The 25,990-nt window shown below is 42.6% G+C and overlaps 4 protein-coding genes across 8 annotated transcripts in view; 2 read left to right on the forward strand and 2 right to left on the reverse strand.

Moving 5' to 3' along the window:
- The window catches only part of LOC108570139 (allatostatin-A receptor), a 14,109-nt gene extending 6,473 nt beyond the window's left edge, over positions 1-7,636 (forward strand). Inside the window, exons 2-3 of the mRNA XM_017931928.1 lie at positions 5,285-5,915; positions 7,297-7,636. Coding sequence (XP_017787417.1) covers positions 5,290-5,915; positions 7,297-7,636 — 966 coding nt within the window. The 5' untranslated portion in view covers positions 5,285-5,289. The remainder of the gene's footprint in view (positions 1-5,284; positions 5,916-7,296) is intronic.
- A 6,132-nt stretch (positions 7,637-13,768) lies between these two features.
- Positions 13,769-16,742, forward strand: LOC108570160 (hydroxypyruvate reductase). Of its 3 annotated transcripts, none has more exons than XM_017931951.1 (7): positions 13,769-13,936; positions 14,137-14,327; positions 14,726-14,877; positions 14,951-15,303; positions 15,389-15,607; positions 15,678-16,112; positions 16,204-16,742. In XM_017931951.1, the coding sequence occupies exons 2-7, from the start codon at positions 14,193-14,195 to the stop codon at positions 16,446-16,448; spliced, it is 1,539 nt and encodes a 512-aa protein (XP_017787440.1). In that variant the 5' UTR covers positions 13,769-13,936; positions 14,137-14,192; the 3' UTR covers positions 16,449-16,742. The 3 variants fall into 3 exon arrangements, with proteins under 3 accessions (XP_017787440.1, XP_017787441.1, XP_017787439.1); XM_017931952.1 differs by having other exon boundaries at positions 14,140-14,327; XM_017931950.1 differs by having other exon boundaries at positions 13,774-13,936; positions 14,187-14,327.
- Positions 16,743-17,017: 275 nt separating this feature from the next.
- Positions 17,018-18,589, reverse strand: LOC108570188. Of its 3 annotated transcripts, none has more exons than XM_017931990.1 (6): positions 18,539-18,589; positions 18,370-18,406; positions 17,856-18,225; positions 17,555-17,758; positions 17,282-17,494; positions 17,018-17,210 (listed from the first exon to the last, which is right to left on the reverse strand). In XM_017931990.1, the coding sequence occupies exons 3-6, from the start codon at positions 18,219-18,221 to the stop codon at positions 17,154-17,156; spliced, it is 840 nt and encodes a 279-aa protein (XP_017787479.1). In that variant the 5' UTR covers positions 18,222-18,225; positions 18,370-18,406; positions 18,539-18,589; the 3' UTR covers positions 17,018-17,153. The 3 variants fall into 3 exon arrangements, with proteins under 3 accessions (XP_017787479.1, XP_017787478.1, XP_017787481.1); XM_017931989.1 differs by having other exon boundaries at positions 17,856-18,305; XM_017931992.1 differs by having other exon boundaries at positions 17,856-17,964; positions 18,055-18,225; positions 18,370-18,559.
- Positions 18,590-20,766: 2,177 nt separating this feature from the next.
- Positions 20,767-22,821, reverse strand: LOC108570140 (sodium/hydrogen exchanger 9B1-like). The gene is made up of 7 exons (XM_017931929.1): positions 22,226-22,821; positions 21,958-22,133; positions 21,772-21,890; positions 21,541-21,702; positions 21,318-21,464; positions 21,120-21,221; positions 20,767-21,048 (listed from the first exon to the last, which is right to left on the reverse strand). The coding sequence occupies exons 1-7, from the start codon at positions 22,819-22,821 to the stop codon at positions 20,767-20,769; spliced, it is 1,584 nt and encodes a 527-aa protein (XP_017787418.1).
- Positions 22,822-25,990: the final 3,169 nt, after the last annotated feature.

Below are 25,990 nucleotides of genomic sequence, written 5' to 3' on the forward strand. Positions count from 1 at the left end.
ACGTAGTCCCTGACTCTAGGAGTGTCAGGTTTAGCTTCCTTGCGGTCTGACACTTGTGGAAAATATACTGTATTGTGGTTTTGAATCGCCATCTTTTAAGCAATTTTTAGGAATTTTTTTGGAGAGAACTATTGAACTGTTTTGCACATACATTTGTGGGTATTTAAAATACATAATATATTTTGTTGAAGTAAAAACAATCAAAATTACACGAGTTATAGTTTGTTTTATGGAGTGTGCTTCGCAAAAAGTGTGTTCACTGTTTACATGATTCCGGGACTTCTGCTGATCTATCGGTATATCTTAATCGGTATAAATCTGGCTATGGTCTGAATCGAAATAAAATGAAAATATTGATTATTTACAAAATGGCAGCATTTAGAATTTAGACTATCGACTTTTTTCATATTTTGCCGTCTTTACCGTGTTAAAGGAATAAGAAAAGAACGACGGTTGTTAAAAATTTTAGTTCGTGCGATAACAGGATGTGTGCTGAAGGTTCTCAACAAATTTCGGGTCAATTGATAAACTAGCACTCGAGATATCGCGTAAACCGTTTCGAAAAATGAGCTTTCGAGAAAAACGCGTTTAAAGATTCATCTATCCATTTCGTCACGGTAATTTTACGAATTCAAACAAATCCTTTTGCACACATGTTCTAGAATACTTATACTTTAAGAAAATGCAAAAAAAAAAAATTAATTTTTTGAAAGTTCAAAACCAGAATACCCCCTTACAGTTTTCTTCTGGTATACATGCACGTGTGACACGCTATGTTCCAACGAGTTTTAGCTCTGTTAACCCCTTAACCTATGATTTCTTTTCTGACTATGCATCTAAGCGTCGGCCATTTACTGTTTCAGTACTGTATCGGGTGACAAAAGCTAATCTGTTACAGATTAATTACATTTAGGAATCCTCAGTCTTACGAATTCAAACAAAAACTAAGATTACGATGAATTTTTCTTACTAATATAACTATTTGTCCCACATCTTCACCAGAATCTCTACCACGAGTCTGACACGTTGTTGTAGGTTAAAGGGTTAATATTTCAAATTCCGATCTACCACTTTGGGAACATATTCTCAAGATACAAAACTATCGATTTATGCAAGACAAAAAAATGATATTTTCGTTCCGTCGATTAGGGTTCTCCCTTAAACGTTTGAATTACAACAACCTCGTAATTTGTAAAATAAGTTGTGTAATCAAAACTATACCAAATGCTTTCATAATGAACAAAAAATAAGAGAAATAAAATTTAAAAATTCTATCTTACTACTTAAATTAGCAATAAAACGAAACCTCTGCTTTATCCGATTTTGCCCCATGGGATGGGTAACACCGTATACACTACACGATATTGTCCCTAATCTAAGTTAATAATGATAACGTTGAAAATGATCAAATTCTTCTGGTCCTCAGCCAATGCTCATTGTTATTGGAAACAACTCGTGCCATATTCTTTCTAACAATATAGTCAAATATCATCAACTCCTGATTTATTTGATTTAATTCTTTTCTTCGCCAATTCTTTTTTTTTGTTCTTTTTTCTAGTAGAGGAGAGGATCTAAATATGGGCTAGCACTTTTATTCCAGGATTTATTGTCAAACCTGTGGATGATTTTTAAGATACATGACTAACATTTTCGAACTTTAAGAAAATAATTCTGTCCGGTCGCGCAGCCCACCGGCCAGTCACATATCATAAATTAATAAACAGTCCTTTCCAGCCGTCTTCCTAGCCCCTAACAAATTTCTTCCCTATCATAAAATAGTTCAAGTCGCACCCTGGTCATGTTTCCTATCCCTTTCCACCTTCTTTTCCACCACCTTCAACGTCCAACCAATCAGAACATACACCGACCTAATATATACCCACGCACCACCACAAATAAGAGAGTTCAAAAATATTCTGACGGAGAGAACCTATTATTCACCATCACCACACCAACTACTAGAATTTCGCCCTTTCGGGATTAACACATCGGGTGCGCAACGATACTAACTGAGTTCGAGCTGAAACCAGTCTCGTTCACGAGTCGAGTATCGTACAAATTCGAAGGAACGAATTGTATATAAGTAATGGACTATCCACCTTCATTTTTAACCCATTTCAAGTGTATTTGTCATAACATGAGCACTTAAGTACATATACTAAAAAGAAGCTTACAATGTCGGCAATGTAGTAGGGAAGAGTCGTACAGTACCGGCCACTCTAAGTTTTTGTACCATAACTTGGGCTAATATTGGTAAAAATGAAATTCGAAAAAGTAATTGGTAGTACAAAGGGTGCTTAACACTTTACCGACCGGTAGCTTATTAATCGCCTTTTTGCCACGAACGCTTACCGACCGGTAGCCTATTAATCGGTCAAAGTTTCATTTAACATTTCTATAGGTATAAGAAAAAGCGCATATATTCCCTAGATAGCCTAGTCTAAACAGAGCCGGTGTCAGCGATGCATCTGTGACCGAGTGAGCGGTCGGAGTGCGTAGGATGTTCAATCGTTACCGGTCGGTAAAGTGTTAATAAAAGGGGACAAATGGTTTTTCTTAAATTTTCTCGTAAAGATAAATAATTCGTAGAAATAAAAAGGTTGTAATTTGCAGCGAACGAAAAATTGTCGTGCAGTACCGGCCAGCTACTTAGTTGGTAGATTTGAAGGTCTAAGTAATAAATAATGTTAGGAAAAATCCTTTAAAAATAGAACAGAACTTTTATTTAGGCACGTCTGCAAATATCACAGGTAAAGTGATCGATATTTTCTTGATCCGTACACTCCACGTGAGCCCAACCATTGCAGCTATGAAAAATAACTTTTGTCGTACGGAACACCAGCGTAAACGTTAAACGTCTTAGAACTCTGGTAATACTGAAGAAAAAAGAACGTCGCCGTATAAATAGTATTCATTTGTTTTTCCATCAACAGTGCAGTCAACTAACGGTATAAGCGAGATCTAGCTTTGGCCGGTACTGCACGTCTCTCCCCGACTCTTAGTTAAATAGATTATTGCTGAAAAAATATAAACGAACTTTCCTGAAAAATCTTTCGGAGTAGCGGAATAAGAGAAACGACACGTTTTGCAACACAACACGTGAACAAAATAAATGCAAGTCGTTATCTCCTCCGCAACACTTATTTCGTTTATAAATCGTAGTTTCGTCCTCTTTTCAATAAAGTGAAGCATCTAACATGATTGAATACTTCAACTAGCCCGTATTTAGACCATCTACTCTAGTTTTTCGCTAATAATTACGCGGAATATTGCGAGCACCCTTAAACAGAATTGAAATACTAGCTACTTAACTAACTTAAATAGACGTCTAGAATATAATCGTATGCCAGTCTTACTTTATAACAAAATATTTTTTTCTTTTAATTTTATTTTAGTAGCGATCAGAATAAATTTCTACGAGCTAATTTTCTGGCCTGGGTACTGTTTTCAGCACCTCTTAAAGCGCGACGAGAACTCGTCCCTTGACGAGTCCTCCTTAACCGTTAATTAGGTCTGCTGGCCATTGTACTGTTATGCCGCAGCTTAACAGGTACTTCAAAAATTTCAGTATTCCGTTCACAAAAATAACTCTTTTATTCCAAAAATCAACTCTGAACCAAAATCAATAAACTGAAGTAACAACTTTTGAAAAACTGACGCGCGGCGTGAAGATGGCCACCCATAGTGTAAGCGGTGGTGGAAATTCGTGTTTATCCTAACAGTACGACTAAATACGAAGACGAAAAGGACCGGCAACAATTTTTCAAATATCACGTCAATAGATGCTGGTAATAAATATTGTCACCTAACTTACCTACTGATTGTCAAAACACTGTAGTATAGCTTCGAAAACAGCTGAGTATAAGATCAGAACACTTGAACATACAATAAACTTGACAATTCATCAGAATTTCCTTGGTTTGAGACAAAACACCGCTGAACGACACTTCAATATCGCCGAAAATAATAGCAAATTGGTCCTAGAATTTTTTCAATTAATTACGGAAATAAGTGTGACACACGGTTTTGTACAGGTTTTCCCTAAAGCTGAACCAAATATCGACGACATTTCAACGAGAAAAGACACCCTCTTGTACAACCGTTTCGAAACGTGTGTGTGATAAATATCACTCAAAGCGCCGGCCATTTTGTTGGAAACTTGACTTAAAGCGCCGCAATATTACGAGTTTTGTAGAAACGTGCACTTTTACAAAATAAATTAAAATAACTCTAACAAAATTTCTACTGAAAAGTTTTACATAGTGCTTATTACAGGCACAGCGACGATTTTTAACGATATAAATATTCAGCCACTTGCTGTTCAAGAGATATCACTTCTTTCTGCAGAAACATTTAAAAACGCATTTAGGCGGGTCCGACGCTTAACGGCTAGTCCCCATATTACGCCTTAACACGAGACGCGTCATTTTGACGCATTTCGAATTTCGCTAGGAAAATTACAGAAACCGTTTATGCTTATTATAAATGTAAGCACCGCTTGAAAAAAAGAATTTAACTCAGGATAGCGTGGTATCCCAAAAAGTATTTATTCTATATTCCTAAGCGACTGTTAAGGATTCCGGCGTCCGTCTCGCTCGACGGCTATTTCCAGAGTGTCCTTTCCACGTCGTATCCCACGTTGCTCCGAAAAACCGTTGGAGCCCCCTCGTTCGACTTTCCGGGGAAAGGGCTTAGTTTATGGGACCCTCAGGTACCCGCGCGCTTTCTCTTTCTGGGTGACAAATTCCAGGCCACCACTTCGCCGCCGGAATCTCGCATTTCTTACATAAATATTATATAAATATATCGTTCATATTATCATTCATTTCTGAGTTAATAGTGTACAATATGCTGTTTTGAAATAAAATAAGTTGCTTTTTAAAGAAAATATGCGGTTTCAGTCAATTTGACGCGTGTCCGTAGAGGTAGGTACACAAGAAATGTCCGTAGGCCTAGTGTTAAAGCGGGTTCGGCGCTTAAAGTGATATGTGAAATAGAATTTAATCAGTAGTGCGTTAGCACCGTTTAATACGTAGCGCGCGAATACACGACGAACGACAGAAAACAGGGTTTCAGATTGAACTTCTATTCGACGAATATTCGCGTCAAGCTTTCCCGCGAAAACTACACAGATTCCCCCGGGAACGGAACATCACTCTTCCAACGTAAAACACTTACTTTACCGCTTTCCCGTGAAATACCGTGAACATCCAGGCAACCGGTAATTGGCAAACGTCGTTAAAGGACTCGCTTAGGACCGCTTTCCTTCGATTGGCTTTTCCAGGCAACATGATGGTGATCCTCGTGGTGACGTTCTCTCGACGGCTACGCAGCAACACTAACTTCTTCCTAGCGAACCTCGCGCTGGCCGATTTCTGCGTCGGCATCTTCTGCATCTATCAAACTCTGTTTAACTACCTGATAAACAGCTGGCTATTCGGCGATTTCCTCTGCAAGCTCTACATGTTCGTGCACGCGTTCTCCTACACGGCCAGCGTATTGATCCTCGTGGTGGTGTGCGTCGAACGATACTTGGCCATCGTTTATCCAATTAAATGCAGATCCGTGCTGACTAGAAGCCGGCTACAGATGGTGATCGGGCTTGTCTGGACAGTGGCTGCGATTTACGCCTCGCCGAGATTCTTCTACGTCGAGACGTTGCGGCATTTCTTGAACACCGGCGGCATGAACATCATCTGCGTCGGGAACGTGCACAAACATAACAAAAAATTGGTGGACGCGGTGAATCTCGTCTTTCTCTACCTATTCCCGCTCGTCCTGATGTGCTGTCTCTACTTGAAACTCGGCGTAGGTTTGTGGAAAAGCAGCGCTGCCCTCGGTACCACGATAAACGGTCCAACGGGGAGGAATAGAAACGGTACGAGAGTGCTCCGTGCGAGACGCGGCGTGATAAGGTACCGCACTCTTAATTCGAAACTGTCGAGGGTTAGACGAATACGCGGAGTACAGTCGAGGACAGAAATATGTGGACGTCCTTCAAAATGGAGTAACTTCTTTAAAATTGGGCCACACGAGTTGGGGTTTTTTTTTTGAGAGGTTAGAAGGATTAGTTTACTAGATGAGGAAAAATTTGGTAGAAATTGCAATTTGCGGGAATCGCGAAGAAAATTGTAAAGGTCACATTTAACCCTCCGTCGGGCGCACCTGATCTCTCAGGCACAACCATGCGATGCGTTGCACAATGAATGTGCAAATGTGCTGAAAATGTTAATGTTTTTTTGTTTACACTCGTGTTCTTCTATTATTCCTATGGTTAGTTAGTTTCCACTTGGTAAGAGACCTCTTGAAGGCCGATCTCGAAGATCCAGTGCGCCCGACGGAAGGTTAACAATTTTCTTATCTGAGCCCATAATGAAAATTTCAAAATACGTTTTGTAGATTTATGATTTATTTATTATATTTCGGCCTATAATTGTAATAAATCTGAAGATTCTTACATCTTTGTATAATTGACATAGATCTACAAAACGTATTTTTTAAATTTTCATCACGAGCTCGGATAAAAAAAGTTGTAAATATTGCATTCGCTACTTTCTTCGTAATTCCGACTAATTGCAGTTTTCTCCAAATTCTTTTTACTTCAATCCTTCTAACGTATTCGAAAAGCTCAGGCTGTTTGATCTAATTTAAAGAAAAGCTATTCTGCTTTGATGGGTGTCCAGCAGAGGTGTGCGAGAACCCGAAAATACTGTGGTGTGGTATTGAACACGGAGGAAATCACATGTTCCTGATCTCATAGAAACGGAGTAGAAATCTCGTAGAAAATATAAGAAATAGAACATAGAATGAAAATGGTAAGCAAATATGCGATAGATATGATTTATTTCATATTTTCGCGTAGAAAAGCTAGTTTTTCAACATTCTCCGATAATAGTTTCGTTCTACTTTCGGGAATCCCGAAATTCTCGAGAATCCCGAAATTTTTGAAATCCCGAAATTCTCGAAATCCTGAAATTTTCGAAATCCCGAAATTCTCGAGAATCCCGAAATTCTCGAGAATCCCGAAATTCTTGAGAATCCCGAAATTCTTGAGAATCCCGAAATTTTCGAAATCCTGAAATTCTCGAGAATCCCGAAATTCTCGAAATCCTGAAATTTTCGAAATCCCGAAATTCTCGAATTCTAAGATACTTTCAGGACCCGACCCGACCCGAGCATCGGATTCCCGACATTTTCGAGTTCTCGCACACCTCTGGTGTACACATATTTCTGTCTTTGACTGTACGTAAGAAGCGGCAAGGAGGCAGTGCCGTTCGAAACGAGCAACTTTTTCAGAATGTTGATCGCCATGGTGACGATATTCGCCGTTTGCAACCTGCCTCAACAAGCTAGGATCGCTTGGCGGATATGGGGCTACAATTACGACCTCGCGTCAAACTTCAGTACTCTTCTAACTCTGTCGACTTTTCTCATTTCGTACCTGAACTCTTGCTTGAACCCACTGCTCTACGCCTTTCTGTCGCGTAACTTTCAAAGGGGAATGAGGGAACTTTTGATCCGCGGAAAGCAAAGGCAACGTAGCAACGTTCTAGCGATGGTATACACGAAAGAAGACACGACGTCTCGTCAAGTGTTGCGATTTCATTCGTTCGGTCGGTCCAGTTCCGGGAAATAAGAGCTCGCGGCCAACAACAATCACGGTTTCCAACTAATTTAATCCGGCAACGTTCCGTGTCAAATCACTCTGCCCTTCCGCTGCTTTCTATTTCACTTTCCAGCGTACCACGTCGAAACGTCAAACCGTCATTCACACCGTATGTGCGCGTCTGTAAATCAGACGTACTCGTGGAAAAGTAAATCGCGCGCAGTCTTCATGTCAGTTCGATCGTCCAGACGTGAAAACGAAGAGCTTCCGAACGAAGGAAGCAGCGAGATCGATGGGTAAATGGTCAGTGACAGGAAGGAGTTACAGGATATTCGCATTAATCCGACCTGTCGTAGGCGTTTTGGCACAGGCACAAATGGTTTCATCGGGTGGAAAGCATTTTACGTGTTAGTAGATATTGGATGAAAATTGGAAACCGCAACGATAGTACGTACAGTGACTCCCACTAATATTCGGACACTTTTGGAACAGTATAACTTTTTTAAAATTGGGCCTAACGACTTGAGTTTTTTTTAGAAGCTAGAAGAATTGGTGTATCTTCTAGGCGACGTAGAGAAAATTTTTTGAAAAAATTGCAATTTGTGCAAACGCGCAGAAAATTGTTGTTGGATTATTTCTGACAACACCCTATGCCTGGTGTCCGTCTTCGAGTCACGCCCTGCACAATGCGATACCATAAAGTAAACAGTTCCTAGGTATAAGGGGACCCCAACTTTCTTTTCGGGTGCCCAGATACAGTCCTTTAGAACATTCAATAGCGTAAAGACGTTTCCTCAGAGTCACAAAGATAAAAGACTATATCTTTTCATAACCCATTTCCAATAATTGTAAAGGTCACATTTAACAACTTTTTTATCCGAGCTTGAAATGAAAATTCGGAAGTGACGTGGTGTAAAAATAATTATTGCACTAAGGTTGCTCAACAAAAGTATATTTATTTAAATCAGATAACGCTTAAACTATTTTTAAAGTGTGTAAAGACACGATGCATGCGGTAAGAATGTCCACGACAAAAAGCCTCGTGCCTTTTTCGGGGCTCCCTTAATAGCCCCTTTTGCCCTGGGAAAGTCCCAGGAAGTGGGGGCGCGGGCCTACATTGCCAAGGCGATACTTTTGTCCTCGAGGGCCACTCGGTTTCTTTTACGAGATTAATAAAAATATAATTCCTTTAATTTTACTTTTTTTCATCTGAAATTTTTTTTAACATGTTGCTGAGATTTTTCTGATGAAAATGATATCAAACACGATATAATTTGAACAACATTTACTTATTAATACTTATTGAGTAATTAATTTAATGTCAGCCTACCTCCACATAAAAAAAAAAAAAGTAGGGCCGATTCTACAAGTGTCAGTCAAATGTGTGGCCGCTTCTACAAGTGTCAGTCAAATGCAGGGCCGCTTCTACAAGTGTCAGTCAAACGGCAGGCCAATTCTCCAACTGGCAGTCAAACGGTAGGCCGACTCTATGTAATGTAATACAGGGCGCCTGTTTTATCTCAATACAGTGAAATATCCGGCGTGACAGTGAACGTGTTAATAAGTAAATGTTGTTCAAATTATGTCGTGTTTGATGTCATTTTCATCAGAAAAATCTCATCAATATGTTAAGAAAAATTTCGGGATAAAAAAACGTAAAATTAAAAAAGTTGGTATTTAAATCGCTTGGTTGCCTCGACTCACGTTTCATCCTTATCTTTTATCCACTGTCCTTGTCTACGTTCGACAAACTACAAAGGAGGGCGCGAGGCTTGAAAACATAGTCCCTGACTCTACAAGTGTCAGGTTTAGTTTCCTTGCGGACTGACACTTGTGGAGAATTTACTGTATCAGCCGGTTGCCCATGAAACCATCGCGCTAGCTTCGCGGATCACACACGCAGCCAATGCGGCCCTCTCTTTCTCTCCACACAATCCTTCTAACTTCTCAAAAAAACTGAAGTCGTTAGGTGGAATTTTTAAAAAATTATACCGTTCTAAAATGTGTCCGAACATTAACGTGAGTCGCTGTACTTGCGCAGTTCGATTGACCCAACTGGAAAGATAAAGGATAATTAACGATCTGCTAATATTTTCTCAACAAATACGCGTTTATCCGTGCTTCCTGTGTCGATGTCAAAATGAATTTTCGTGTCTCTATTATGCGTGCGCCAGAGATTCGATAATATTGTGCAGACATTAGAGATTCGATGTCTTTTATGGAAATTCGTTCGGTGATCGTTCGAACAAATGGAAATCTCTTCTCCGATCTTCTCCTCTGTTCTTCTCGCACGTTCCCTTTCACATTTTCCTACATCTTGATCGTCGCAATCGAGCTCTTCGAACTTCGGTTTTTCTTCGAAGAAACATACGTACAGGGAAAAGCGGGGTAATTCCGGTTGCTTTAATTTTGTTAAAATAAAAACACGCGATTTCACTGTGCATGGTACTGCCACTTGTTAACGACGCGACTAGTTAATATTCATCGTTTTGTGATTCCCGGTTTGCCCCAATTCCTCGAAACTAGGAGCAGATATTGGGGTCTTCTAGTGTGACGGCCGTTTTTTTAGGCCTTCTTTGCTAATTTATTACAGAAGTACGGTAACAGTTATTAACATGAGCTTTATTCCTGTGCATTTACTTATCCTTGAAGAATCATTACAAATTTTTGTTGTTGAAAAATAATTAAATATGGCTGCTGTGGAACACGTCAAACAGGAGCATGAAAAAAAAAAGTAGGTCCATGGCTGCCAAGCTGTTCTGCTTATCAGAAATAAAAAAATCCAATTGATTCTTATTTAGTATGCATGTCGCTATGGTCGGTAGTGGAATAAAAGAAAAATATTGAAAATTAAAAAAATGGCGGCACTTTGAATACGAAGTATCGATTTTTTCCACTTTTTTTCCGTCTTTCAGAGGCTCTAAAAATCAGAAAAATACACATTTTGGCATAATTTCACTACCGACCACAGCCACACATGTTCTGAAGACATGTGCAAAATTTGAGTTCGATTGGTTCGGTAGTTCTTGCCAGATCGTGGCAACCATTTCAGAAACGACAACGAACGGGTCATAGTGCACACCATATGTATTAAGAGTGTCTCGCGCTTTTGGAGCTCCCAGTGTGTCCGTGTAAAATCTTAAAGGATTTAAGGATGTATTGGATAAAAGGAATGTTGTTGAGGCCTTGTTCTGTATTTTAAAATAAATCGTCACTTTGAGTTGCTGAGGCGCGAGCCAATGCGACGCGCTTAGTGGGTGCCGGATATAACCGGCGCCAGCCAGGCGAAAGGGTTAATGGCCAAACGTTGACAGTATATGTGGGAGTGAAAGTCAGAGCGAGGGTGAAGGAGAGAGAGAGAGGGCCGCATTGGGTCTGTCTGTCTGTCTACTTCTGTATTACATCGCAGTAACCGCGAGTCTGCTATTGTTCCCTTCGTTTCCTATTACCGCCATAACTTTCTAACGAAGCTCTAAAAGACCTACACTACCGGCCAAAAATTTGGAATCACCTGCCAATTTACATTAATATTGAATCCGCTACTAATTCTTTATTGATTTGAAATTGACGTTGTGGAGATCAATAGCACTTTACCTCGTTTCAATTGATTTGAACGATAACAAATTCGTTAAAAAATTATTACAAATGCTAACTTTTTTTTTTGAAGAATTTTGGTGCAACTTGCAATGCATAGCGATTCCAAACATTTGGCCGGTAGTGTATGTTTGTATAACATTTTTTTTTTATTTCGACCCGTAGAATATACTGAAAATGTTTGGCCGTTAAAACCTGGGACACCCTGTATAACAGCGGCGAATTTTTAAGCAAGATACGTTAGTGCTTGGAATCGATACAAATTGTTAATATTAATCTCGTTAAATAGAGAAATGTTTCTACTTTCAAACTGACATTTGGTTTTTTGCAATATGTAAATGCAATTCGGTGTCTTGCTTCAAATATCTGACCACGAGGTGAAAGAATGAAAAAAGATAGTTTATATTTACATTACATTTACAGTAGTTATCATTTTCATCGTATTTACATTATTTGGAGTTACGCTTTTGCAAATTCAAATATTTCTAGGTTCTAACGTTGCTAGCAAAAATTGGAAGAAACCTGAAGAATCCTTTAATAACTACTTTAATTTTCAAACAAAAAGTAATAAAACTTTTTATTAATTTAACAGTTTTCTTGCCGTTTCTGTAAAGAAAAATCATCGCCGGCCATAAATTTACGCCTTCCCGGCCGTACTGATACAAACTAGACACTTCAAGCTGTCGATTAATATGTAACTTGGTCTTTTACAGCTTTTCTCCTTGTGTAGCCATAATTACCCCGCTCTCCCCTATTTGTTACTATTTCAATAGTATTTGGCATTCGATAGTAAGCTCAATGTAGGTACACGTGTACACATAGGTTCCGAATAATCCGGATTACCATAGAACATACACGTGAATAGGCGTGCAGGCGCATAATACCCCTCCTCGACGTTGACTATTCAAGATAAACCTAGAAAGCAAATATCTTCTTCTTATTCTAGTTATTGCAACGTATTATTCGCCAAGAGTCGGCTTTACTGCCCTACGTACTCGCAAACTTGTTAGTTCACTCTAGTTCGACTGTAAACAAGGTAATCGATCGTTGACTATAATCTCGAAAAAGTCGCCCGGCGACCTGCAACCCGTCTAACAGCGCTGCAACTTCGCCCCCCAGCTATGCCCAATTTTTCGTCGCGAAATATGAATTTTCACGGCAACGATATGTTTCCCGATGAATGGAAAAAAAGAAAAAGAAAGAATTGGCAGGATTGCAACGACAGATAGAGTGGACGAGAGAAAAGTAACAACTCCTCTAAATAATGCACCAGCATCCAAGGCGCATTTGCACAAAGCTCTCCTTTGTTGCAAAACCCTCCTTCGAACGGTTGAAACAGCCCGTGTGTTTACGTGCGCGTGTACCGATACATCCGTGACCAGTAGGATTATCCCTGGCAGATATACGCAGACGTATACAACGTACATACGCAGAGAGAAAAGTTTTATCATCATCGTTCTTCCGTTCTCTCCGCTGTCCCTTTCGCTGCCGAATCATGTGAGCGTTATCTGAATTTTTGTCTTTCCTCCTCCGTACGCTATCAGAACGGGGGGTCCTGAGTTCACAGCCAGCTAACCGGTTAACTCCAGTCCATCGACTTCTCTCTGGTCAGCATTGCCCCCACCCCCCCTCGTTTTATCAAACTCTGAACGGTCTTTTTCTCGACGCGATGCATCTTTCCCTCCGTCGATCGTCGATCACATTTCCCGTGTGTTTACTTGGAAATTGAATTAGGCGGAATTTAATAAAAATTGCGACGATCAAGTGTACAACGCGTCGACGTGTTCACGTTTAAACCGAGGTCGAAAGAGGATCGCGACAGCTTTCCGTCGCGTTTGCAGGCGAACGGGGTTCGGTGAAGTACAGGGAGCCGAATAGAGAATGAATCATCCGTTTGACGCGATCGACAGGAGACTAGGGAAACGACAGCAAAAAATATGTTCAAAGTTCGACGACGTAAATAGGACGCCGCGTGTATTCGTAGGTTGCTCGGTTTATCGGTTGGAACGAGGCAAAACGAACGGGGAAGAAGAGGGAGAGCGGTAGGAACGATAACGACGTAATAATTATTGTTATTGCTAAATCGGACCCCCAGCAGAACGTTGCATCACGTAACTTTAGATGACCCCGGCATGGAAAATATATTTTTCGATTCGCAACCGTCTTCTTGTATCGCGCGTGTGTAATTCCAACTTCTTCTCGCAGCGTTTACCCGTTTCTTCGCGTTTCGTGCCGTAATTCACACGGGACAACAATATCGACAAACACCGCGTAAAGCAGCCATAAATCGTCGCGGCGACGACCGTGTCAGAAAGTATGCCCGAAGTCTTATCGAGTTGGCGGGGCCGAGGAAATCGGTTTACGGACCGCGGCGTGAAGTTCGCCGTTGACAAATCTAACTAGCACCGAGGAACGTTGGTCCTAACGAACGTCGTGTCCTCTTCCCGAATTCCCCGTTTGGCACAATAATCCGGTAAACAAGCGATCGAGAAACGGTAGACGGGAACGCGGAGCGAGCGAGCGCGCGCGCGCGCGCGCTCTCGCCCGCCCGCTCGTTTCACTCGATTTAGTGGCGAGATCGAGGCGAGTGGGGATACCGCTATAAGAAGATAAATCACCAACGAACAGACAGTTTACGGTTGGATCACCGATCAAGAGCGCGGCATAGAGGTCTCTACGACTTGTCTCGTTCCAACGAATTCGCCATACATCGTCGACTGCTCTTAAAAGAAAAAGGTGGGTGTGATTAATAAACTATTTACCGCCGTTACTCTCCGACCACGTACGGTGCACCACGGTTGCCCAACCTGTACTTTCTATGCGTTGCCTTACATAACTATAATCGCTCCTTACGAGTTCTCGGTCCTTCTAACGCGGCGTACGTAACTGCTACAATTTATTCAATCAAGAAACTCCGGTTTCTATATTATTAACAGCAGAGATCTACTCGGCATAAACACGTTCAAGGTCTTCCGATTTGTTCAAGGATAACATGTCGACCACGTTCAGGAGCGTCCTCATAAGCGATCCTGTGGCCGACAAATGCGTAGAACTGCTTCGTTCTCACGGCGTCTCTGTCACCACCAAGTACAAGCTTCCCAAGGAGGAATTGATTAAAGAACTTCAGGTAATAGAAATTCTACTGGCTCGACACGCGCGTACGACACTCTTACCATCGTTCCGATTTTTCGCCCGTTTTATTTCGGGAGGAATTCGATCGGCGGTGATTGTTTCCTTTTTTTCTTTTCGGTTCCGTTACCTGCCTCTAATTCCACCTCGTCGTTTCGCCTTTTTGTTCGCTTCGACGAAAGGCCACTCTCACTCTCACTATCGCTATCACTCTCGCTCGCGCTCGCGAGCCTTAATTGCATTCGTGCAGGGAACTGGCTCTATCCAGTTTAGTCGGCGAATACAGCGAATACCGGTTAGTTGAACGGGGGTCGTTGTACTTATCTCACCAGCCGGTTCCTCCTTTCCATCCATCTGCACCGGCGCGATCATTGGTTTTTTTCGGTTCCGTTGCAGAACCACGATGCCCTGATCGTTCGATCGGAGACCAAGGTAACCAGCGACGTGTTCGATCGGTGCCCGAGTCTTCGTGTGGTCGGCCGTGCTGGAACTGGAGTGGATAACATCGATCTTGAGGCTGCCACGCGGAAAGGAGTGATCGTTTTAAAGTAATCATCTCTCTCCTCGCGCGCCTTCTCCAGAGCCCCCCTTTCCTTTTTCTTAATCAACGAACGTTTACAGCACTCCAGGCGGTAACAGCATCAGCGCTTGCGAATTAACTTGCGCGCTGATCTCTGCTCTGGCACGGAACGTGGTACAAGCGGCTCAATCGTTGAAAGAAGGACGATGGGACAGAAAATTATACTCCGGATTCGAGCTGTTTGGAAAAACACTCGCGGTACTCGGCATGGGTCGGATTGGACGCGAGGTCGCTCGAAGGATGCAGGCATTTGGAATGACCGTTGTCGCGTTTGATCCATTGCTCACCCACGAACTTGCCAGTCAGCTCGACGTCCGGAAGCTCTCGTTGGACGAGATATGGCCTATTGCGGATTACATCACCGTGCACACGCCGCTCATTCCTCAAACGAAAAGTACGCTCTTTTTACTTTGGTATACTTGGTTTTTGCTTCTAATTAAATTAATTGCTGGATTAATTGAGAAATCGAAAAAAAATAGATCTGATTAACTCGACCACGCTGGCGAAGTGCAAGGCAGGAGTACGCATCGTGAACGTGGCTCGAGGTGGCATTGTTGACGAGGAAGCACTGTTGAATGCTCTCACGTCAGGCCAGTGTGCCGGTGCAGCCTTGGACGTGTTCATCGAGGAACCACCGAAAAATCCAGTTACTTTGAAGTTGGTCGCACACCCCAAAGTCATCGCCACTCCTCATCTCGGTAGGTTCTTTTCGAAACGCGCCGTTTCTCTTGCTACTACGTACCTGCTAACGTGGTTGCCATGTTACAGGGGCGAGTACCGCTGAGGCACAAACGCGGGTCGCTATCGAGATAGCCCAACAATTCTTAGCTTTAGCGGGCAAAACAAGCGAATACGCGATCACGGGAATAGTGAATGCTCCGATGTTAAGCGCCGCGATGTCAGACGAGAGCGCACCGTGGATAGTACTGGCGAAGAAACTGGGCCAACTGGCTGCTCGATTCTTGAAGGGAAAGCTAAACGTGAATATACAGAGTGAAACCGTTGGTAACGCATCCATGAAGGAGAAAACGTTCGTCCACACTGCTGTCCTCGTTGGAATCTTGTCGGGGCAAACGAAGAACGGTTTGAATCTGATTAATGCACCCACGCTGGCACGCGAGACAGGCATCGACGTGAAAGGAAGCCACGTGTCGGCCGATGAGGAAGCTATCGTCGTACAGGTGGAGGGTCACCGTATCAAAGGTGAGTGTTTCGAGTAAACTCGACGTTCCTGCCCAATGTACGCGATCGCATGCGTTAGTCTCCGCTCATTCTGCATTTTCCAATCTCGCAGGAACCGTTCGCAACAATGAACCACTCTTGCTCTCGCTGGACGACACCGCATTCTCCAATGGAGTTACTCTAGACAACTACGTCTCGTTGTACCAAGCGAGCAACGTGCAAGATATGGCACAAATCATGAACGCCTTCTCTACGAAAGGCATCAACGTTCGTAACTTGAACGCCAACGGTAATTGGATGATTGTACAAACCGACAAGGAGGCTTATGTACGCATTGATGGTATTGAAGTTTTTTAAGATAGCTTTGTAAAAGCTTTCCCTTCTTCGCCCTACTACGTAGAAAGAAAATTCAGTATTCCGAAATTCGTGACGATTTCATCTTTACGAAGTTACATGATCCTGTCCTATTCCCGTACATACTGTTTATTTATTGCGCTCAATTGAAAAATTCAAATCGGAAGGAAAAAAGCAGTGTTTCCATTGTAAAAGCAGTTGTACTACGATCAAATGTAATTGAACGTCTTCTTTATCAATTTTACATACAAACGTACACACACACACACATACACACGTGCGCGTGCGCGCGTATACTTAACGAACGATAAGAGAATACAAAAATGAAATATACAATATATATATATATATGTATGTATGTATGTATGTATATGTATAAGTATTTATATTTTTGTATTACTAGTACTCTCGTTAATAAAACATTGAATCAGAAAATCGTTGGTACTTCGTATACGAAACCCACATAAATATTCAAGATTTTCTCGCGAGATTCTTAACAAAACATATACATGTATATCACACATAGGTATGCGCCCGAACACGAGCGCGTAAACGTTACATCTCCAAAGTACGAAAAAGGTGTGTACATCCTAAAAAATATGTTTGGCGCTTCACGGTGTAAAACTTTGAGTGTTTTGTTAGCTAATCGATCTAGCCAATTTATACATCGTACAGTAAGCGTAACTGCTAATCGTAGTTTAGGTAGATTTATATCTTTTGGTAGCTGTCCGCGTGACAACAGTTGAAGGTAAAACCGACTCCATCCTATAACGATAAAATTATAACGTAACGAGACCTCCTGGCAATCTGAAACGCTGATTCCCCAAAAAACTCACTTTAACGTAAGAAGGTAGCTCCTCTAGCCAGAATTTATGATCTGGCACCATCTCCCAACCTGTTGCCCCTCTCAGTAACTTTAAAGCTATCGCTCCGCCGATGAAATATAGTGCGCTAAAGGAGAAAAAGCAGATGAGCAGTATGGTACCAGTTGAAAGGCCTTTATGCATAAGGAGCTTTTTGCAAGAATAGGGAGAAATCAGCTTTAAATCCTGAAATGAAATGACAAAGAGTAACATGCCTTGTTTCTCTTTAAAAAATATAAAACTTACATATTCCTTGCTGTCATTTGCTAGAATAGGAGGTACCAATAGCGTAGGGCATTGGGTGGAAGTACAACACTCTAAAGCTATCTTTGTTGTATAATTGTTGTGATGAACCACAAACAAAACAGTGGAATTCACTGGCTCAACCATTAGGTGTGTCTCCTCTGCTGTACCCAAAACTGAACTATCGTTTCCATGTTGAAGGCACAGCTGGAATAAAAGGAATATGTGTTAAATTGTACCACTCACCAGATTTAGAAGAGGAAATGGTTTAGTTAGGGATAACAACAACATGAATATTCCTTACAGAGGCACCTTTCCCTTTTTTACATTCGCCAGAAATTCCCATTTGCACGTTCGTACATGGATGAAACAGGATGGCACGGTTATCACCAACTATGACTGCCTCTATAGGTCTGGAAAAGAAAAGAAAAAAAAAAGTTACATTTATGTGGAAGATTAACATGTAGAACGCAAAGAGGTTAGAATTTGAAGTGTGTACCAACGTTGAGTCATTCAGCGGCGACAAACTGTATCCGTATCCGTTCGGGAACACGCAGGAGCAAGACGTTAATTGCTTACATTTTGAAGATGTTTCCTTACAACAAAATATCAAAAACAATCCAAACATCAGCAGCTTACCATTCTTTCCGTACATTTTTGTCGGTCCCATTCACCTGTCGACAAACACCAGTATTGCTTGCAATTTTGTCACACTAAATGTCTTTTATATTACCAAATTTCTTATGAATTATCTCTAGAAATAACAAAAAATAAATAAGAAAAGTACAATTATATAAAATCATATTATTCATACTTACAAACGATCGAAACGGTGAAACTCCTGAAGAAGTTCACCTAAAATACGACATAACGATCTAATTACGAATATCACAGATACTGATTTCAAATTACAATTACGTTTAAGACACGAAGACAGTGTATTTACGGTTGATCGTTAGGATCTATCAAACCGAATGATTTGCATACCATTAGTGCCATTTCTTCATTTTGTTTATTAGGTAGAGAAGGAAAGCATGGAGTAGATAATGATAAAAAGTCGTGGAGCGACGCTAACGCCATCTCGTGCTTGACCGCGCAAAATACTGACTTTGTACTGGGAACATAGACATGCGACTAAATATTAGATAAAGAGCGTGCTATTATGCGAGGAGGATAGAGAGATGACGTTTTCTATTGGCTTAGCCATGGCTAAGTTCGGTCTTCCTGAAGGTAATTTGACTTAATCAAAAAAACTCATTAATTACTCATTATTAACAAGGAATTTCTACATTATTTCCATCAACTAATAAAATACAGGTTTCAAGCTACTTTCACGTATAAGTTTTGTTAACATTTCAGTTCGAATTAATTATGTAGTTATTAACGATGTAAGGAACGACTCTTTCTGCGCGATTCATTTTTGGGAATTTATGTTATGTGAAACGTTCAGTTGTACATTCGCCCAATGGTATGAACCTCCGATTACTTTCTCGTGAAATTCTTCGAATTATTTGTCTTGACATAAAAAAGATACAGTAGCAAATTTACGTGTCGCCAATATTTACGATTCGCCCGGTCACAAACGAGAAGAAACAGCAAATTATTATCTTTTTACGGATAATTTCTACGTGTTACAAGTTTAGTAACAATTTATATATTTATTGTCCCTTTATTTTTCGATCAAACTATTTGAAGAATGTATACAGGAATGCGAGACTTGGATGGTATGGTGGACAAAATTACTCTGTACCGCAGTTGATAAAATAAATGATTAGGTTCGAGAACTTTTTACCGACTGCAGGTTCACGTTGGACGTGAGCTTCTTAAATGCGTAGTTCTACCTTCTGACCACGGAGTAGGCAAATTTGACAGAATCCCGAATGTCATTTCTCTTTAGACATGTAAGTATAGAGGGTAAAACAGGATATTATTATTTTTCTATGATAAAAGTTGCGATATGCGACCAATTCGTGGCGTTAAGTTCAGATTACCCCTGCGACAGTTCGTAATCAACCATAAACATTGAAACGTGGGATTATTAAAGATTATGATTTTTTTAAATTACTTTCTTTGCAAATTCCAAGTGTTTCAAATAAAAACTGAATTATTTGAATTTAGCCAATCAAATTCAAACTATTCAAATTTAAATCAATATGTATGAATTACAACACGATGAAAACGAAAAATTTAACGATATTCCTTCGCCTGTGACTAGACGATGCACAGATTGCCACGAACACTGCCAAATTTGATAATCTAGTTCGATTATCCCAAAGGGAATGTCTAATCGTTGTGAAAGTACAAAACTGGACATTTCACAGATAGCAAACGAATAAGTAACAAAAATTCCCAAAGATGCATGTAGTATCGCGCAATACGTGTCGGTCGTTTTGGAGTCGTTTCTAATATCGTTAATAACTAATTAATTCGAAGTGAAATGTTAAGAAAACTTACACATGAAAATAGCCTCATATCTGTGCTTTATTATTAGGTGCCAACTATTGCAAAAGTTCCTCTTAAATAACGAGTAATTAATCATTTTTCTAACCCAAGTCGATACTCACCTTCAGGTGGGCGGAGCTCAGTCGCGACTGAGCCAATAGGAAACATTTTCTCTGTATCCTCGTTGCAAAATAACGCACGCTCTTCTAATACCACCGTGTACATTCTGTTCTTAGTACAAAATCTGTAGTTCGCACGGCTGACACGAAATAGCGCTGGCGCCACTCACAGTCTCTATCCTTGTTTAACTGGTCGAAAATAAATTCTCCCCGCTTTGTCTAATACCTTCATGCACATTCTATTATCCCGCTTACTCCGAATATTCCCAGAGGTGATTTCACGGCTGTAAGAGGTGTTTCGTTACATCTTCTACCCTTTTCTACCCAACCTTTTCCCTTCCTTTTTCATCTTACGAGACACGTATTTGCGAAACGGGGGAAAAAATGTAGGTGCAGAAGAGCCGTATATAAACGAACCAATTATTAATCGTACAGCTTTTTTATCCCTTGCACTATTTATAATTAATTGCTTATCGTAGCATATTTCGTTTATTTGATCTTTATTCCACGTATTTCTGCTCGTTGCCAATTGCGTACGTACATATGTACGTAGAGAAGAGATGTTTTTAACGATAGAACAACGCGTTATTCAGCGATTCGAGAAGAAATATAATAACAAGGCGATAAAGCAGATTTCACGGTTATTAACAACCTCTACGGATTCGTCGGTAATGGTTTCACTTTGACATCGTCGGGCGGCGTAGGTAAGAAGGAAACGAGTTTTAGGTAACTGAGCTCGCGATCTCTTCGTCGTTCCTCGTCCGTTACCTGCTCGAGAAGTAGCGGGCCACCGATAGTGATCAAACTGGCTCCGATCGGTGCTAAGAATAATATAGTGATCACCGAGAGTCTTAAGATATCCAGAGCCATTTCGACTTGCTCGCGATTCTCTCGTTGATACCGCACTTGCTCGTATGCCATTGGTCCCAGTGCTGCCTTCAAATACGATTCGATTTGCAAGTGGTAATAACACGGTGTATGCAGCCAAATCGATAAAACACGCATACCTGTAGCGTGCCTTTCGGTATCCAACACACCACCACGAACAGCCGTTCTCTCCACGTGAACGAGCTTCTCAAAGTCGTCAGGTAAACGGCGACGCTTCGTGCCTGGTGGGTTTATGTTCGTACGCGAATAGAAAAACAGTGCTGTACATGCTCTACGTAATGGTAAATCAGGGAAATCTGACCGTGAACCTAACATACCGCCAGGCCTATCAAAACGCACACCAAATGAAGCCCAGATCTGGATGGAATCCAATCCCGCAGATCGATATCAGCGCCTATAATTCCTACGAGAATCGGTTGCACAAACTTCCAGAGAACGTACGCTGCTCTTCTAAAAGGCGTCGTCTAAATAAGAAACGTAATACAATATAATTAGGTACACTGTGAACGGTACAACGTGACAGAACGTGTGTAGACTGACGTCGAAGGAGAGGGACAAAATTTTCCAACCGATCATAGCGACGAAAGACAGAACTAAACTGGCAAGGTATCCTCCACCTGAGACAGTGAGTTTCGCCGTGGCCGTGGTGCACATCAGAGAGCCAAGCACCAAGCAAATCATACGGAACCAGCTGGCGTATTTCTGTCGTAAAATCGTGGGAGGGTTAATCGAGAAGATAGAAGAAGAGGAGAAGGTAAGAGATATACTTACGTGGCTACGATGGGGCAAGAAGGCGAAGCAAACTCCTAACAACACTCCAACCGTGACGCCCAAAATCGCGTCGCGAAGACCAACGGGTACGTAACACCACCAATCCGTTCTACCCTTGTCTGAAATATTCCGAATGATGAATTTAGTTCCTCGAATCTCGAGAGCATGACTCGTCAATACACCCACCGTTAGTGAAGACGATCGAGTAGCAGATGGCGAACAGGGAAACGATGTGTATATCGTCGATGCAAGTAGCTGTGCACAAGATCGTCGCGAGTCCCTTGTCTTCGGCGTAACCTCGTTCTACCAACGCTAGGATACAGTTGACGGTGACCACTGGCGACATACAGGCGAGCATCGTTCTTCCAGCGAGCAAAGTAGAAAAAGGAGCGTGGGTAAGGAAACGGTAAGAGACAAAGAACGGCGGTGTGTGATGGATGGTGATGAAACTCACCCGGCCATGAACGCCCAGTCCCAATGATACGACAGAATCAGCTTGCAGCAAACGGCAAGGACGAGCATTTCCACGGTGGAAGGAACAACGGAGAGTAGCATGAGGAAGATCGGATGATCCTTCAAGGTGGTGGTCGATAACTGAAGGCCAGCGCGTATAATGATGAACGTCAGGCAAAACGTTCGTATCTTGGAAGTGGTTGATGGACCGAGTTCCTCGTGAATGTCGTACAGTCCGGAATTTCGAACAATCAAGCCAGCGATCAGCATCCCAAACACGGGTGGTAGGTTCAAGTACGGGATGGAGGAGAGCCTGGAGCCGAGCCAGGAAGAAAATATCGCGAGGGTGAATAAACCGAATCCGTCGTTCTTAGGTAACATCGTGTCGCCTAGTAAGAAGTACAACACTGCCCAGGTCATCGACGCGATCAACGCGTAAGTCGCCGATTCGAATAACTTGGACCAGGTGAAACGTTCACCGATGGATCGAAAGATTGGCCGAGTGACGGGGATCTGTCGCAACAGACGGGGACATATAGTCATTCGATGGCAACACGTGATAATGCCCTCGTCATCCTCCTCTTTATTCTCCCCCATTTTTTTTCTTTTAACAACTGTCAGTACATCGATTACGTCGAGGTTAATTCGTTCGTCGATTCTTTTTTCCCTATTATTTATACACACACACACACACACAATATTATCGCTGATGAACAAGCAAAGAGACGAGTGGAAATCATCTTCGATCTCTCTTAACGCGAATAAAAATATTTGACAAGGTAGAGACAATCTCCTATTCCGTTTCATCGTCGTCTCTCCCGTCGTCTAGTCTTTTCATCGCGAGAGCGGAAAGCGAAGCTTTGAAGCCTTAGGTAAGGCAAAGCTGATTAGACCGGTTCCGAGAGCATAACCCCGCGCGACACCAATTTGTCGCGAGTTCTCTCGATCGATTCCGTTTCGCCGCCTCTTTGCAACGTGATTTTCTCCATTTATCCGATTTCACCAATCGATTCTGAATCTTCGGCCCGTGCAAGCCGGCGATGCGAGAAGAAACGTTGCCGGACTGTTTGACGACGGAGGGAAGTGTCGCGCGAAGCGTCGAACCGGGATTTAACAAAAGCGGGCAAAAGCGCGCGAGTAATTCGAGCATGTGCCTATGCTGGGTCTTTGACCCGAGCGAGAAAACCACTTAAATCACCGGTATTGGATTTGTGTCTGGCTGGGAAAATAGCACTCTTGGAAAATGAATATCTATTTTGGTTGTTGAAACGACGCAGTCGCTCGTACACCAATAGCTAGTCGGACGTCAGTCAAGTGGATTTCAGGTTATTGAACCTGCTCATTGATCCTTTTCCGTACACCGACGCGCGTTCCCCGTCTACGTTATACGTATACCTCCACCACCGGCACCCATAACCCTCTCTGATATCCCTCCACGCACTTTTCCCATTTTCTTCCCTCGTTTCCATCTTCGCCACCGATGGAATTTCGAATCACCCATCGAAACCTCGCAACCAGATGGTCCGAGAGAAAAAGAGAGAGAGTTATTTCTGGACAATTTGCATGCATCTGCCAGCTAGTTCGCGACAAACTGTCGCAATGCGCCGCGTCGCGTCGGTCAATTCAGCATGCATTCGCGCCGCGAGACGGCCGTCAAATAATGACAGAGCGCAAACATCGAGACATCGTTAATTATACATTTATCCCCGTCGCGTTTCACACTCTTCCGTCAGCCTCGAATTTCATCGGAATTCGTTACGTGTTCCTAATGATCGTGTATTGGCCTTACGTAAGGAAAACGCGAGAGAGAGAGAGAGAGAGAGATTGAAAAGGGTGGTCGTCGAGTGGAGCGCAGAGGATACACAGATAGAGCACGTATCGCGTTCGTCCATTTGCGCTCCACGTCGGCGCGTCTGTTCGCCTCCCTTGCTTTCCTTCCTTCCTTCCTTCCTTCCTTCCTTCCTTCCTTCCGTCCTTCCTTCCTTTGTCTCTCCCTTAACGAAAAATTCTCTTTGTGCGCTTCAACTGGTTACCAAGGTACAGTCCTTTCTTCCTTTGTCTCTCCCTTAACGAAAAATTCTCTTTGTGCGCTTCAACTGGTTACCAAGGTACAAAACGTGCTTCCACGAGTCCCTCTGACGCGTTTTACGTCTGGCAAGCAAGATCGGATATCTGCATGCGTGCAGAAACGATTCTGGCCAGACAACCAGCCGAGACGAGCCAGTTTATTAGCGACAATTTGAATCTTGACAATGGAGAGGGCAACCAGGGTAGGGAATGGAGCGGAAACGAAAGAAAGAGACCGAGTTAGAAAGCGAAGAGCGAGCGAAAGAGGCTTTTCTTCTTTTGATGCGCCTACTTAGCGTACACGGGTCCCCGTGTTTCGCGTCGTACGCGTGGAAAGAGTACCCTCGAAACTAGCCGTAACGACCGGTAACCCCATCCTAAACGAAGCCTTAAAGAGGGAAGGGCAGGGTAACCGTGTAACAAGAGGCTGCGCAAAGGGGTTGAAGAGTCGCGAAACCATGAAGGGGAAGCACGAGCAGCGACGTCTACGAGTACGGTGTGACGTGGCTGTATTGTAACTCGAGAGTTTTCTTGCACTCGTCATCCCTCGCTCTTCCTCCTCCTCCTCACTCTCTCTCTCCCTCTCTCTCTCTCTCTCTTTACGTTTCCGCGTAAAACTGTTTTCCACGTCTCCGTCCTTCCGCTTCGTCTGCTTCCTACCTGCAACATGGAACCATCTTTAATCCAATATTCCCCTACCTTACACCACGCGTATCTTACCTCTTACGCGCGTTCCTTTCGAATTCGTCTCCGCTGTCTTTTCACTTTTACTCGTTACAACCCCTGCTCGTGTTGCGCACCCCTGCTGGCTGCGGTATGGAGTCTGGAGTAAGGTACAACACGGGGTAAATTTTTGTTGACGTATCAAAATTAGAGTCACGTATGAGTCCTCGAAGTGCACCTGGAGAAGGGAGAGAAGAAGGGTGAGAGGCACAGACGAGAGGAGACTGCCGAGTAGAACGATATCGCGATTAGAAGTATGGAAAAGAGGAGTAGTAGCAGTCCTCTTGAAATCGCGACGCGTTTCAAGTCGATTACGCGCGCGGACCATGACTCGGAATCGCGCGAGCGTAGGCAGAGCAAAGGAAACGTTGGACTATGTCCAACCGGATGATAGTCCGATTGACGATCCAACAGCATCCGTTTGTTCTCTTCCAAGTGGTTCGCGTTCGTGGTAACGGTAACGCATCGCGATCGCGATTAAAGTGGCGAGAACGTGGAATTCGTGCAAGATGGATAAAGGAGGGAACACATATTCGAATTGAGCGTCACTGGCGTTTCGATGGAGAGGACGTCGCGAGAGGCAGCAGCGCCTCTCTTCGGCTAGCTACATACCGGGTCGGCTGTTCGGGAGCATTCGGTTTTCCCTGCCACCACGAACTTGCCAATGAGTGGCGCGACGCGACGCGGCACGTAGGATCGCGTTGCCAGTCACCGACGAAGCTTGATCGTCTACGTGCCTCTTTAAAACACGTTAACTTTCCAGTTGTGATCGGGACGCTTTTTTCCTACCAATAGCAATCAATACTCTATACTCAGTGCTCTCCGTTCTTACCTTGCCACTCTGAAAGCGCGGTTTTCGTGTTGAACGCGTTATACAGTTCCAACGAGAGCATTCGAACATGTCTAAATCGCTCCGAAACTATATCGATCCGGCGTACGGGTGAAGTGAATACGAACGTGTGTAGCTGTGTGCAGT

The sequence above is a fragment of the Habropoda laboriosa genome, unplaced genomic scaffold (genome assembly GCF_001263275.1).
Source record: "Habropoda laboriosa isolate 0110345459 unplaced genomic scaffold, ASM126327v1 scaffold80, whole genome shotgun sequence".
Classification (NCBI taxonomy): domain Eukaryota; kingdom Metazoa; phylum Arthropoda; class Insecta; order Hymenoptera; family Apidae; genus Habropoda; species Habropoda laboriosa.

Coding starts and splice junctions, on each gene's coding strand:
- LOC108570160 (XM_017931951.1), top strand. CDS start 14,193: ATGTCGACCACGTTCAGGAGCGTCCTCATAAGCGATCCTGTGGCCGAC. Junction 15,304..15,388: donor GCTCATTCCTCAAACGAAAA/GTACGCTCTTTT, acceptor GAAAAAAAATAG/ATCTGATTAACTCGACCACG. Junction 16,113..16,203: donor GGAGGGTCACCGTATCAAAG/GTGAGTGTTTCG, acceptor CCAATCTCGCAG/GAACCGTTCGCAACAATGAA.
- LOC108570188 (XM_017931990.1), bottom strand. CDS start 18,221: ATGGGACCGACAAAAATGTACGGAAAGAATGGTAAGCTGCTGATGTTT. Junction 17,759..17,855: donor AAAAAGGGAAAGGTGCCTCT/GTAAGGAATATT, acceptor CTTTTATTCCAG/CTGTGCCTTCAACATGGAAA. Junction 17,495..17,554: donor CAAATGACAGCAAGGAATAT/GTAAGTTTTATA, acceptor ATTTCATTTCAG/GATTTAAAGCTGATTTCTCC.
- LOC108570140 (XM_017931929.1), bottom strand. CDS start 22,821: ATGGGGGAGAATAAAGAGGAGGATGACGAGGGCATTATCACGTGTTGC. Junction 22,134..22,225: donor GACTGGGCGTTCATGGCCGG/GTGAGTTTCATC, acceptor GCTCGCTGGAAG/AACGATGCTCGCCTGTATGT. Junction 21,703..21,771: donor TCTTGCCCCATCGTAGCCAC/GTAAGTATATCT, acceptor ATTTTACGACAG/AAATACGCCAGCTGGTTCCG.